Source organism: Hyperolius riggenbachi, chromosome 12 (assembly GCF_040937935.1).
Source record: "Hyperolius riggenbachi isolate aHypRig1 chromosome 12, aHypRig1.pri, whole genome shotgun sequence".
NCBI lineage: Eukaryota > Metazoa > Chordata > Amphibia > Anura > Hyperoliidae > Hyperolius > Hyperolius riggenbachi.
Genome location: NC_090657.1, coordinates 220,727,153 through 220,740,065, shown reverse-complemented (window position 1 = coordinate 220,740,065; position 12,913 = coordinate 220,727,153). Strand labels below are relative to the sequence as shown.

Sequence of the window (12,913 nt, the reverse complement as noted above, 5' to 3'; positions counted from 1 at the left end):
GCTTGCCAGCTCTCACCATCTCTGTAATCCCAGCGCTTGCCAGCTCTCACCATCTCTGTAATCCCAGCACTTGCCAGCTCTGACCATCTCTGTAATCCCAGCGCTTGCCAGCTCTCACCATCTCTGTAATCCCAGCGCTTGCCAGCTCTCACCATCTCTGTAATCCCAGCACCTGCCAGCTCTCACCATCTCTGTAATCCCAGCGCCTGCCAGCTCTCACCATCTCTGTAATCCCAGCACCTGCCAGCTCTCACCATCTCTGTAATCCCAGCACTTGCCAGCTCTCACCATCTCTGTAATCCCAGCACCTGCTAGCTCTCACCATCTCTGTAATCCCAGCGCTTGCCAGCTCTCACCATCTCTGTAATCCCAGCGCTTGCCAGCTCTCACCATCTCTGTAATCCCAGCACTTGCCAGCTCTCACCATCTCTCTAATCCCAGCACCTGCCAGCTCTCACCATCTCTGTAATCCCAGCACCTGCCAGCTCTCACCATCTCTGTAATCCCAGCGCTTCCCAGCTCTCACTATCTCTCTGTAATTCCAGCGCTTGCCAGCTCTCACCATCTCTGTAATCCCAGCACCTGCCAGCTCTTACCCTCTCTGTAATCCCAGCACTTGCCAGCTCTCACCATCTCTGTAATCCCAGCACCTGCCAGCTCTCATCTCTGTAATCCCAGCGCTTGCCAGCTCTCACCATCTCTGTAATCCCAGCGCTTGCCAGCTCTCACCATCTCTGTAATCCCAGCGCTTGCCAGCTCTCACCATCTCTGTAATCCCAGCACTTGCCAGCTCTCACCATCTCTGTAATCCCAGCACTTGCCAGCTCTCACCATCTCTCTAATCCCAGCACTTGCCAGCTCTCACCATCTCTGTAATCCCAGCGTTTGCCAGCTCTCACCATTTCTATAATCCCAGCACCTGCCAGCTCTCACCATCTCTGTAATCCCAGCGCTTGCCAGCTCTCACCATCTCTGTAATCCCAGCGCTTGCCAGCTCTCACCATCTCTGTAATCCCAGCACTTGCCAGCTCTCACCATCTCTCTAATCCCAGCACCTGCCAGCTCTGACCATCTCTGTAATCCCAGCACCTGCCAGCTCTCACCATCTCTGTAATCCCAGCACCTGCCAGCTCTCACCATCTCTGTAATCCCAGCACCTGCCAGCTCTCACCATCTCTGTAATCCCAGCACCTGCCAGCTCTCACCATCTCTGTAATCCCAGCGCCTGCCAGCTCTCATCTCTGTAATCCCAGCGCTTGCCAGCTCTGACCATCTCTGTAATCCCAGCGCTTGCCAGCTCTCACCATCTCTGTAATCCCAGCACTCGCCAGCTCTCACCATCTCTGTAATCCCAGCGCTTGCCAGCTCTCACCCTCTCTGTAATCCCAGCACTTGCCAGCTCTCACCCTCTCTGTAATCCCAGCACTTGCCAGCTCTCACCATCTCTGTAATCCCAGCACCTGCCAGCTCTCATCTCTGTAATCCCAGCACTTGCCAGCTCTCACCATCTCTGTAATCCCAGCGCTTGCCAGCTCTCACCATCTCTGTAATCCCAGCACCTGCCAGCTCTGACCATCTCTGTAATCCCAGCACCTGCCAGCTCTCACCATCTCTGTAATCCCAGCGCTTGCCAGCTCTCACCATCTCTGTAATCCCAGCACCTGCCAGCTCTCACCATCTCTGTAATCCCAGCACCTGCCAGCTCTGACCATCTCTGTAATCCCAGCGTTTGCCAGCTCTCACCATCTCTGTAATCCCAGCACCTGCCAGCTCTGACCATCTCTGTAATCCCAGCACTTGCTAGCTCTCACCATCTCTGTAATCCCAGCGCTTGCCAGCTCTCACCATCTCTGTAATCCCAGCACTTGCCAGCTCTCACCATCTCTGTAATCCCAGCACCTGCCAGCTCTCACCATCTCTGTAATCCCAGCACCTGCCAGCTCTCACCATCTCTGTAATCCCAGCGCTTGCCAGCTCTCACCCTCTCTGTAATCCCAGCACTTGCCAGCTCTCACCCTCTCTGTAATCCCAGCACTTGCCAGCTCTCACCATCTCTGTAATCCCAGCACCTGCCAGCTCTCACCATCTCTGTAATCCCAGCACCTGCCAGCTCTCACCATCTCTGTAATCCCAGCACCTGCCAGCTCTCACCCTCTCTGTAATCCCAGCACTTGCCAGCTCTCACCATCTCTGTAATCCCAGCACCTGCCAGCTCTCACCATCTCTGTAATCCCAGCACCTGCCAGCTCTCACCATCTCTCTGTAATCCCAGCACCTGCCAGCTCTGACCATCTCTGTAATCCCAGCACCTGCCAGCTCTCACCATCTCTGTAATCCCAGCACCTGCCAGCTCTCACCATCTCTGTAATCCCAGCACCTGCCAGCTCTCACCATCTCTCTAATCCAAGCGCTTGCCAGCTCTCACCATCTCTGTAATCCCAGCACTTGCCAGCTCTCACCATCTCTGTAATCCCAGCACCTGCCAGCTCTGACCATCTCTGTAATCCCAGCACTTGCTAGCTCTGACCATTTCTATAATCCCAGCACCTGCCAGCTCTCACCATCTCTGTAATCCCAGCGCTTGCCAGCTCTCACCATCTCTGTAATCCCAGCACTTGCCAGCTCTCACCATCTCTCTAATCCCAGCACCTGCCAGCTCTCACCATCTCTGTAATCCCAGCACCTGCCAGCTCTCACCATCTCTGTAATCCCAGCACCTGCCAGCTCTCACCATCTCTGTAATCCCAGCACTTGCCAGCTCTCACCCTCTCTGTAATCCCAGCACCTGCCAGCTCTCACCATCTCTGTAATCCCAGCACCTGCCAGCTCTCACCATCTCTGTAATCCCAGCACTTGCCATCTCTGTAATCCCAGCGCTTGCCAGCTCTCACCATCTCTGTAATCCCAGCGCTTGCCAGCTCTCACCATCTCTGTAATCCCAGCACTCGCCAGCTCTCACCCTCTCTGTAATCCCAGCACTCGCCAGCTCTGTAATTCCAGCGCTTGCCAGCTCTCACCCTCTCTGTAATCCCAGCACTCGCCAGCTCTGACCATCTCTGTAATCCCAGCACCTGCCAGCTCTCACCATCTCTGTAATCCCAGCACCTGCCAGCTCTCACCATCTCTGTAATCCCAGCACCTGCCAGCTCTCACCATCTCTGTAATCCCAGCACCTGCCAGCTCTCACCATCTCTGTAATCCCAGCACCTGCCAGCTCTCACCATCTCTGTAATCCCAGCGCTTGCCAGCTCTCACCATCTCTGTAATCCCAGCACCTGCCAGCTCTGACCATCTCTGTAATCCCAGCACTTGCCAGCTCTCACCATCTCTCTAATCCCAGCACTTGCTAGCTCTCACCACCTCTGTAATCCCAGCACTTGCCAGCTCTCACCATCTCTGTAATCCCAGCGCTTGCCGCCTCTCACCATCTCTGTAATCCCAGCACTTGCCAGGTCTCGCCATCTCTGTAATCCCAGCACTTGCCAGCTCTCACCATCTCTGTAATCCCAGCACTTGCCAGCTCTCACCATCTCTGTAATCCCAGCACCTGCCAGCTCTCACCATCTCTGTAATCCCAGCACCTGCCAGCTCTCACCATCTCTGTTATCCCATCGCTTGCCAGGTCTCGCCATCTCTGTAATCCCAGCACCTGCCAGCTCTCACCATCTCTGTAATCCCAGCACCTGCCAGCTCTCACCATCTCTGTAATCCCAGCGCCTGCCAGCTCTCACCACCTCTGTAATCCCAGCACTTGCCAGCTCTCACCATCTCTGTAATCCCAGCGCTTGCCAGCTCTCACCATCTCTCTGTAATCCCAGCGTTTGCCAGCTCTCACCATCTCTGTAATCCCAGCGCCTGCCAGCTCTCATCTCTGTAATCCCAGCGCCTGCCAGCTCTGACCATCTCTGTAATCCCAGCACCTGCCAGGTCTCGCCATCTCTGTAATCCCAGCGCTTGCCAGCTCTCACCATCTCTGTAATCCCAGCGCTTGCCAGCTCTGACCATCTCTGTAATCCCAGCACTTGCCAGCTCTGACCATCTCTGTAATCCCAGCGCTTGCCAGCTCTCACCATCTCTGTAATCCCAGCACTTGCTAGCTCTGACCATCTCTGTAATCCCAGCACCTGCTAGCTCTGACCATCTCTGTAATCCCAGCGCTTGCCAGCTCTCACCATCTCTGTAATCCCAGCGCTTGCCAGCTCTCACCATCTCTGTAATCCCAGCGCTTGCCAGCTCTCACCATCTCTGTAATCCCAGCACTTGCCAGCTCTGACCATCTCTGTAATCCCAGCGCTTGCCAGCTCTCACCATCTCTGTAATCCCAGCGCTTGCCAGCTCTCACCATCTCTGTAATCCCAGCACCTGCCAGCTCTCACCATCTCTGTAATCCCAGCGCCTGCCAGCTCTCACCATCTCTGTAATCCCAGCACCTGCCAGCTCTCACCATCTCTGTAATCCCAGCACTTGCCAGCTCTCACCATCTCTGTAATCCCAGCACCTGCTAGCTCTCACCATCTCTGTAATCCCAGCGCTTGCCAGCTCTCACCATCTCTGTAATCCCAGCGCTTGCCAGCTCTCACCATCTCTGTAATCCCAGCACTTGCCAGCTCTCACCATCTCTCTAATCCCAGCACCTGCCAGCTCTCACCATCTCTGTAATCCCAGCACCTGCCAGCTCTCACCATCTCTGTAATCCCAGCGCTTCCCAGCTCTCACCATCTCTCTGTAATTCCAGCGCTTGCCAGCTCTCACCATCTCTGTAATCCCAGCACCTGCCAGCTCTTACCCTCTCTGTAATCCCAGCACTTGCCAGCTCTCACCATCTCTGTAATCCCAGCACCTGCCAGCTCTCATCTCTGTAATCCCAGCACTTGCCAGCTCTCACCATCTCTGTAATCCCAGCGCTTGCCAGCTCTCACCATCTCTGTAATCCCAGCACTTGCCAGCTCTCACCATCTCTGTAATCCCAGCGCTTGCCAGCTCTCACCATCTCTGTAATCCCAGCACCTGCCAGCTCTGACCATCTCTGTAATCCCAGCACCTGCCAGCTCTCACCATCTCTGTAATCCCAGCACCTGCCAGCTCTCACCATCTCTCTGTAATCCCAGCGCCTGCCAGCTCTCACCATCTCTGTAATCCCAGCACTCGCCAGCTCTCACCATCTCTCTAATCCCAGCACCTGCCAGCTCTCACCATCTCTGTAATCCCAGCACCTGCCAGCTCTCACCATCTCTGTAATCCCAGCACCTGCCAGCTCTCACCATCTCTGTAATCCCAGCGCTTGCCAGCTCTCACCATCTCTGTAATCCCAGCACCTGCCAGCTCTCACCATCTCTGTAATCCCAGCGCTTGCCAGCTCTCACCATCTCTGTAATCCCAGCGCTTGCCAGCTCTCACCATCTCTGTAATCCCAGCGCTTGCCAGCTCTCACCATCTCTGTAATCCCAGCACTTGCCAGCTCTCACCATCTCTGTAATCCCAGCACTTGCCAGCTCTCACCATCTCTCTAATCCCAGCACTTGCCAGCTCTCACCATCTCTGTAATCCCAGCGTTTGCCAGCTCTCACCATTTCTATAATCCCAGCACCTGCCAGCTCTCACCATCTCTGTAATCCCAGCGCTTGCCAGCTCTCACCATCTCTGTAATCCCAGCGCTTGCCAGCTCTCACCATCTCTGTAATCCCAGCACTTGCCAGCTCTCACCATCTCTCTAATCCCAGCACCTGCCAGCTCTGACCATCTCTGTAATCCCAGCACCTGCCAGCTCTCACCATCTCTGTAATCCCAGCACCTGCCAGCTCTCACCATCTCTGTAATCCCAGCACCTGCCAGCTCTCACCATCTCTGTAATCCCAGCACCTGCCAGCTCTCACCATCTCTGTAATCCCAGCGCCTGCCAGCTCTCATCTCTGTAATCCCAGCGCTTGCCAGCTCTGACCATCTCTGTAATCCCAGCGCTTGCCAGCTCTCACCATCTCTGTAATCCCAGCACTCGCCAGCTCTCACCATCTCTGTAATCCCAGCGCTTGCCAGCTCTCACCCTCTCTGTAATCCCAGCACTTGCCAGCTCTCACCCTCTCTGTAATCCCAGCACTTGCCAGCTCTCACCATCTCTGTAATCCCAGCACCTGCCAGCTCTCATCTCTGTAATCCCAGCACTTGCCAGCTCTCACCATCTCTGTAATCCCAGCGCTTGCCAGCTCTCACCATCTCTGTAATCCCAGCACCTGCCAGCTCTGACCATCTCTGTAATCCCAGCACCTGCCAGCTCTCACCATCTCTGTAATCCCAGCGCTTGCCAGCTCTCACCATCTCTGTAATCCCAGCACCTGCCAGCTCTCACCATCTCTGTAATCCCAGCACCTGCCAGCTCTGACCATCTCTGTAATCCCAGCGTTTGCCAGCTCTCACCATCTCTGTAATCCCAGCACCTGCCAGCTCTGACCATCTCTGTAATCCCAGCACTTGCTAGCTCTCACCATCTCTGTAATCCCAGCGCTTGCCAGCTCTCACCATCTCTGTAATCCCAGCACTTGCCAGCTCTCACCATCTCTGTAATCCCAGCACCTGCCAGCTCTCACCATCTCTGTAATCCCAGCACTTGCTAGCTCTGACCATTTCTATAATCCCAGCACCTGCCAGCTCTCACCATCTCTGTAATCCCAGCGCTTGCCAGCTCTCACCCTCTCTGTAATCCCAGCACTTGCCAGCTCTCACCCTCTCTGTAATCCCAGCACTTGCCAGCTCTCACCATCTCTGTAATCCCAGCACCTGCCAGCTCTCACCATCTCTGTAATCCCAGCACCTGCCAGCTCTCACCATCTCTGTAATCCCAGCACCTGCCAGCTCTCACCCTCTCTGTAATCCCAGCACTTGCCAGCTCTCACCATCTCTGTAATCCCAGCACCTGCCAGCTCTCACCATCTCTGTAATCCCAGCACCTGCCAGCTCTCACCATCTCTCTGTAATCCCAGCACCTGCCAGCTCTGACCATCTCTGTAATCCCAGCACCTGCCAGCTCTCACCATCTCTGTAATCCCAGCACCTGCCAGCTCTCACCATCTCTGTAATCCCAGCACCTGCCAGCTCTCACCATCTCTCTAATCCAAGCGCTTGCCAGCTCTCACCATCTCTGTAATCCCAGCACTTGCCAGCTCTCACCATCTCTGTAATCCCAGCACCTGCCAGCTCTGACCATCTCTGTAATCCCAGCACTTGCTAGCTCTGACCATTTCTATAATCCCAGCACCTGCCAGCTCTCACCATCTCTGTAATCCCAGCGCTTGCCAGCTCTCACCATCTCTGTAATCCCAGCACTTGCCAGCTCTCACCATCTCTCTAATCCCAGCACCTGCCAGCTCTCACCATCTCTGTAATCCCAGCGCTTGCCAGCTCTCACCATCTCTGTAATCCCAGCACCTGCCAGCTCTCACCCTCTCTGTAATCCCAGCATTTGGCAGCTCTCACCCTCTCTGTAATCCCAGCACTTGCCAGCTCTCACCATCTCTGTAATCCCAGCACCTGCCAGCTCTCACCATCTCTGTAATCCCAGCACCTGCCAGCTCTCACCATCTCTGTAATCCCAGCACTTGCCAGCTCTCACCATCTCTGTAATCCCAGCACTTGCCAGCTCTCACCCTCTCTGTAATCCCAGCACCTGCCAGCTCTCACCATCTCTGTAATCCCAGCACCTGCCAGCTCTGACCATCTCTGTAATCCCAGCGCTTGCCGCCTCTCACCATCTCTGTAATCCCAGCGCTTGCCACCTCTCACCATCTCTGTAATCCCAGCGCTTGCCAGCTCTCACCATCTCTGTAATCCCAGCGCTTGCCAGCTCTCACCATCTCTGTAATCCCAGCACCTGCCAGCTCTCACCATCTCTCTCTTCCTCTGCAGCATCACTGTAGAGCCTGCGGGCAGATCTTCTGCGGTAAATGCTCTTCCAAATACTCCACCATCCCCAAGTTTGGCATTGAGAAGGAGGTGCGCGTCTGTGAGCCGTGCTACGAGCAGCTGAACAAGTAAGCGCTAGGGGTGATGACCTCACGGGGGCATTTTGAAAATCCTAGTTAGTTATTGGCCGGTAAGCTGCTGGGAGTTCTCAGTGCATCATCTCTGGTCTTTTTGCAGGAAGGGTGAGGGAAAGGCCGCGACTGCAGCCGAGCTGCCTCCAGAGTACCTGACCAGCCCCCTTTCCCAGCAATCACAGGTGAGCAATACAAAGCCTCTGAAATCTAACACTGTATTATCCAACTACTCGCCTTTCTGTATTATAGTAGGGTATTGTACCTTGGTAGCCATCAGCAAAGCAAGACGGTTTGAATCATAATTGGTATCATCCCGATTCAAAACTTCTTGCTTCTGTATTAGAATAATTATTATTAATTTATAAAGTGCCAACGTTCTGCGGCACTGTACAGAGTAAGAAACAATCATGGGGTACAGAATAATACAGACAATGGTATACATCAAATATCGACATTGGTACAGAATTGGTAGACATAGTAATTAGCGTCAAATGTAACCTGATGAACAAAAGGTATAGAAAATTCCTAAACACAAAAGTGTAAGAGAGCCCTGCCAGATGCAGCTTTGCAGAATGTTTGTTTACTCAGAGTTCCGAAGCCAGTAGAAATTATTATACCTGGTCTCTCAGAATCCTCCGGGGGAGAATTCCGCATAGCTAATCAGCCTAGGCTAATCATCCTCTGGGAGGGTGGGGCTCTACACCAATATACAGATAAATGAAGTGTTTCTGATGCTGAAACCAGGAAAAATTGCAGTAAACGTGGGTATCCTGAATAATTTACTGTATTCTAATATATGTCACGACAGGGGCCTCTTTTTAAAGGGGCACTATAGTGAAAAATTGTAAAATTTAAAATATGTTCAAACATAAATAAGTACATTTTTTTTCCAGAGTAAAATGAGCCATACATTACTTTTCTCCTATGTTGCTGTCACTTACAGTAGGCAGTAGAAATCTGACAGAAGAGACAGGTTTTGGACTAGTCCATCTCTTCACAGGGGGGTTCTCAAGGATTTATTTATTTTCAGAAGCACTTAGTGAATGGCAGTTGCTCCGTCCAGCTGCCAAAAAACTGTGTAGTGAGCAGGGAGGCTGGCCAGCATAATTGTTTAAGGGAATATCCTTTTAAAGAATAAAAGCCTTGCCCAGAATCCCCTATGAAGAGATGGACTAGTCCAAAACCTGTCACTTCTGTCAGATTTCTACTACCTACTGTGACAGCAACATGGGAGAAAAGTAATTTATGGCTCATTTTACTCTGGAAAAAAACATACTACTTTATTTGTCTGTTTGCGCATGTTTTAAATTTTGCAATTTTTTGCCATAGTGCCCCTTTAAATATGTGGCTTAGAGTTTAGCTCAGGCATGGGCAAACTTGGTCCTCCTGCTGTTAAGGAACTACAAGTCCCACAATGCATTTGCCTTTGAGTCATGACTGTGGCTGTAAGATGCCTGCAATGCATTGTGGGACTTGTAGTTCCTTAACAGCTGGAGGAAAAAGTTTGCTCATGCCTGGTTTAGCTGTAAAGTTTGCTGACTGTGTGGATTACTGCTCGATTAGAGTTGGACAATGAGATGCAAATAACTCCAGCTTGCATGCAAATGTAATGCACATTGCATGCAGTTTGGAATTAGGCCAGTCAAAAGTGACAGGAAGTGCATTTGGTTGGCCAAACGACAAGCCGCGCACACCATTTGTACGCCAGCCGGAATTCTCTGCATCTCATTGACCATCTGTGGTGCTCAGATCCATCACTGCATAAACCTTCTGTGTCTAGGTGCCTCCCAAGAGGGATGAGAGCGCCCTGCAGGAAGAGGAGGAGCTGCAGCTGGCCATCGCCCTATCACAGTCTGAGGCCGAAGAGAAAGAGAGGATGGTGAGTAATGGTGATCACTTACAGTGCTGGTCAATGAGATGCAAGTATTTCCCAAGTGATGCAGGATACCTGACCAGAGGCAAACTTACCTAAGGGCCTGTTTCCACCGACTGTGTTAGGGATCGCCACAATTCGCCGATCGCAAGGGAACTGCGGTTAACAGGGGCAGATTCGGTTTTAAAATAGCCGCTGCGAATCACCGGCAAAAAGACACAAATTGAAGATCGCGATTGACATTGCAGCACGTTTGCACTGCCAATCGTGATTTGTGTTGTGAAATGGCCCTAAGGTAAGCACATGTCTGCTTTTACTGGTTCCTAATACCTCTGTGCATTGTCTGATCCTCGCCAGTATTACTTGAAAAATTTGACTTTTAGCTAAGGTCAGCTTTTTAAACAGGAAGAGGCGGGCTTGCTGCAATGTTCCCTCCTATCATCCTCCCATTTCCTTATTTTCCCCACCCCATTCTATCCTCTTAAAGAGACTCTGTAACCAAAACAAAATACACCCCCTGGGGGGGATACTCACCTCGGGAGGGGGAAGCCTCTGGATCCTAATGAGGCTTCCTCTGTTCTCCTAAGCCTCAGGGATCCACTGCTGTCTCCCCCAAAAAATACATCAAACAAGGATGTCGGCTGTGGAGCAGCACCTGCGTTATCTACCTGCTGCGCAGGCGTGAGTTCCCTGCACAGTAGAGCAGCCCCCCGATCGGCATCGGCTATTTCCTCCTGAGCCTGATCAGTAAGCCGATACTGCGCCTGGGCAGCATCGCAGTAAGTAAATATTCACCTCACTGGTTTTCGGGGTCTGCCAGCGCTGTATCCTGGGGGTAAAGAGGATGGGGGAAGCCTCATTAGGGTCCAGAGGCTTCCCCCCACCCCCCATGTAAGTACAACCCGGGGCTCTTCTTTTTCTGTTTGTTTTTTACAGATGTTCTTTGAGGCTGCTTTCACAGTGAGACGTTACAGGCGCACGTTAGAGCAGCCTGTAACGCACCCCAACGCACAGCAATGAAAAATCAATAGGCTGTTCACAGTGCCCACGTTGCGTTACATTATAACGCAGCACGTCTATATAACGTACTGCATGCAGTACTTTACACGCGGCTAAGCCGCGTTAGACGGTTTGCACATGCTCAGTAGGTGTTTTTTTTCCAATTTATGGGCGGAGAGGAGGCGGGGAGAGGCCGCTACGTAGCCAGGCACATGGCTACTTATTATTCACTGCACTTGCAGTGTTTACATCCTGGAGCGGCTGCAGATTGGCTGGCGGGACCACGTGATGCGGAGAGCTCTGCTCATGTGGTCTCCGCAGTGCCTCCGACAGAGCAGGCGCACTAAGAGCTGCTTGTAACGCAGCTCTTGGTAGCGTCCTGCTCCAACACCACCAGGCGTTGGGTTAGGTGCACGTTATGCGACCATAACGTCCCCTAAAACGCAACGTCCCACTGTGAAACCAGCCTCAAGGAGTTGTCAGGCAATTTTAAATAAAATAAACGCTACTTACCGGGGGCTTCCTCCAGCCCCAAGCTCCCAGGACCTCCCTCGCCGCATCTCTGCAAGCAGCAGTTTGCCGGCGCTCCGTCCCCGGTGATGACGTACTGCGCTTGCACAATTGGCGCTGTCAATCACCGCCACGTGGGCCGGAGCGGACTGCACAGGCGCAGAACTACTGGGACGGGACGGAGCTGTGGCGAACGGCTGCGGGCAGAGCTGCGGCGAGGGAGGTCCTGGGAGCTTGGGGCTGGAGGAAGCCCCCGGTAAGTAGCGTTTATTTTATTCAAAATTGCCTGACAACTCCTTCAAGAGGAGGAAATGGGAGGGTTATGAATGCAGCTTGAAAAATGCACCAATCAACTCCAGCCAAGGTGGATGTTGATTGGTTCGTTTCTTTTAAGCTGCATATATTTGCATTAAAACATTTTATAATCCTGCATAAACCTAAAATGGTTTGCGTCTCATTGCCCATCCCTATTCACTTATAAGTTGTGCCACAATGTAGGCATCACAGGCTTCCCATTGATAGTTATCGTCCTTATTTCATGTGTAATAATGGAAATGTTGTTAGTTATGCAGAAAGACTCTTCATAAAGTTGTGCAAACATTTCCCACATTCCACACCTGCAATGCACAAGCCCCTCCTCTCATGGTTTACATGGAGCGAGGAGGCCGTGGGCATTGTCTAGAACACATTTAGTTACACCTCCATCTCTTAGAATGTTTGAGACGTACTACAAGTTGAGGTTGTGGTTTTGCAGAGTTGAGTTTCAGTGAGGTAAAAGACTGGTGATTACTAATACTATGGGAGACTCACAGTAATGTGAAGCTGTATTTTCATTCACTAACAATCTTAATCCAATATTAGCTGAGGTCCCCATTTTCGTGGGATGTGTAATTTCTTTTAATTTATATTTTCTTAGGGGCCATGGAAATGTTGGTTTATATTTGAGTATAGACAGGGAGCATGCCATAATATGCTTAGAGGTTCAAGTTTTGTATAAATTCTCTTGTAAAGCGTGCTTGACATAAACCCATTCCTCCTTGCTACGTATTTCCTGTAATAAATTACCACTAAAAGGATTATAGGCTGTCATGTACTGTAGCATTACTCCACACTATCATAACATGTAAGCCTTTTATTAATCAGTGTTTAGTCAAGTAAACCCAATTGTTAACATCACCTGAAATGTATATTAGGTAGCGTACGTTCCCTTTGTGGAGAGAGAGACTGCGGCCTGATTCATAAATTGTACCCGACCCTTCCCACTTCATAAATTGTGCCCACCCCTTCCTGCTTCATAAATTGTACCCAACCCTTCCCACTTCATAAATTGTGCCCACCCCTTCCTGCTTCATAAATTGTACCCAACCCTTCCCACTTCATAAATTGTACCCGACCCTTCCTGCTTCATAAATTGTGCCCACCCCTTCCTGCTTCATAAATTGTGCCCACCCCTTCCTGCTTCATAAATTGTGCCCACCCCTTTCTGCTTCATAAATTTGGCCCA

At 51.6% G+C, this 12,913-nt stretch overlaps 1 protein-coding gene across 7 annotated transcripts in view; it reads left to right on the top strand.

The window, feature by feature from the left end:
• HGS (hepatocyte growth factor-regulated tyrosine kinase substrate) overlaps positions 1 to 12,913 on the top strand; it is a 61,812-nt gene that overhangs the window by 28,946 nt on the left and 19,953 nt on the right. For 5 of the 7 annotated variants that reach the window (XM_068263688.1, XM_068263686.1, XM_068263687.1 and 2 more), the window contains exons 8-10: positions 7,897 to 8,021; positions 8,131 to 8,209; positions 9,808 to 9,906. In XM_068263688.1, coding sequence (XP_068119789.1) covers positions 7,897 to 8,021; positions 8,131 to 8,209; positions 9,808 to 9,906 — 303 coding nt within the window. The remainder of the gene's footprint in view (positions 1 to 7,896; positions 8,022 to 8,130; positions 8,210 to 9,807; positions 9,907 to 12,913) is intronic. The other 2 variants (XM_068263690.1, XM_068263689.1) reach the window with 1 other exon arrangement.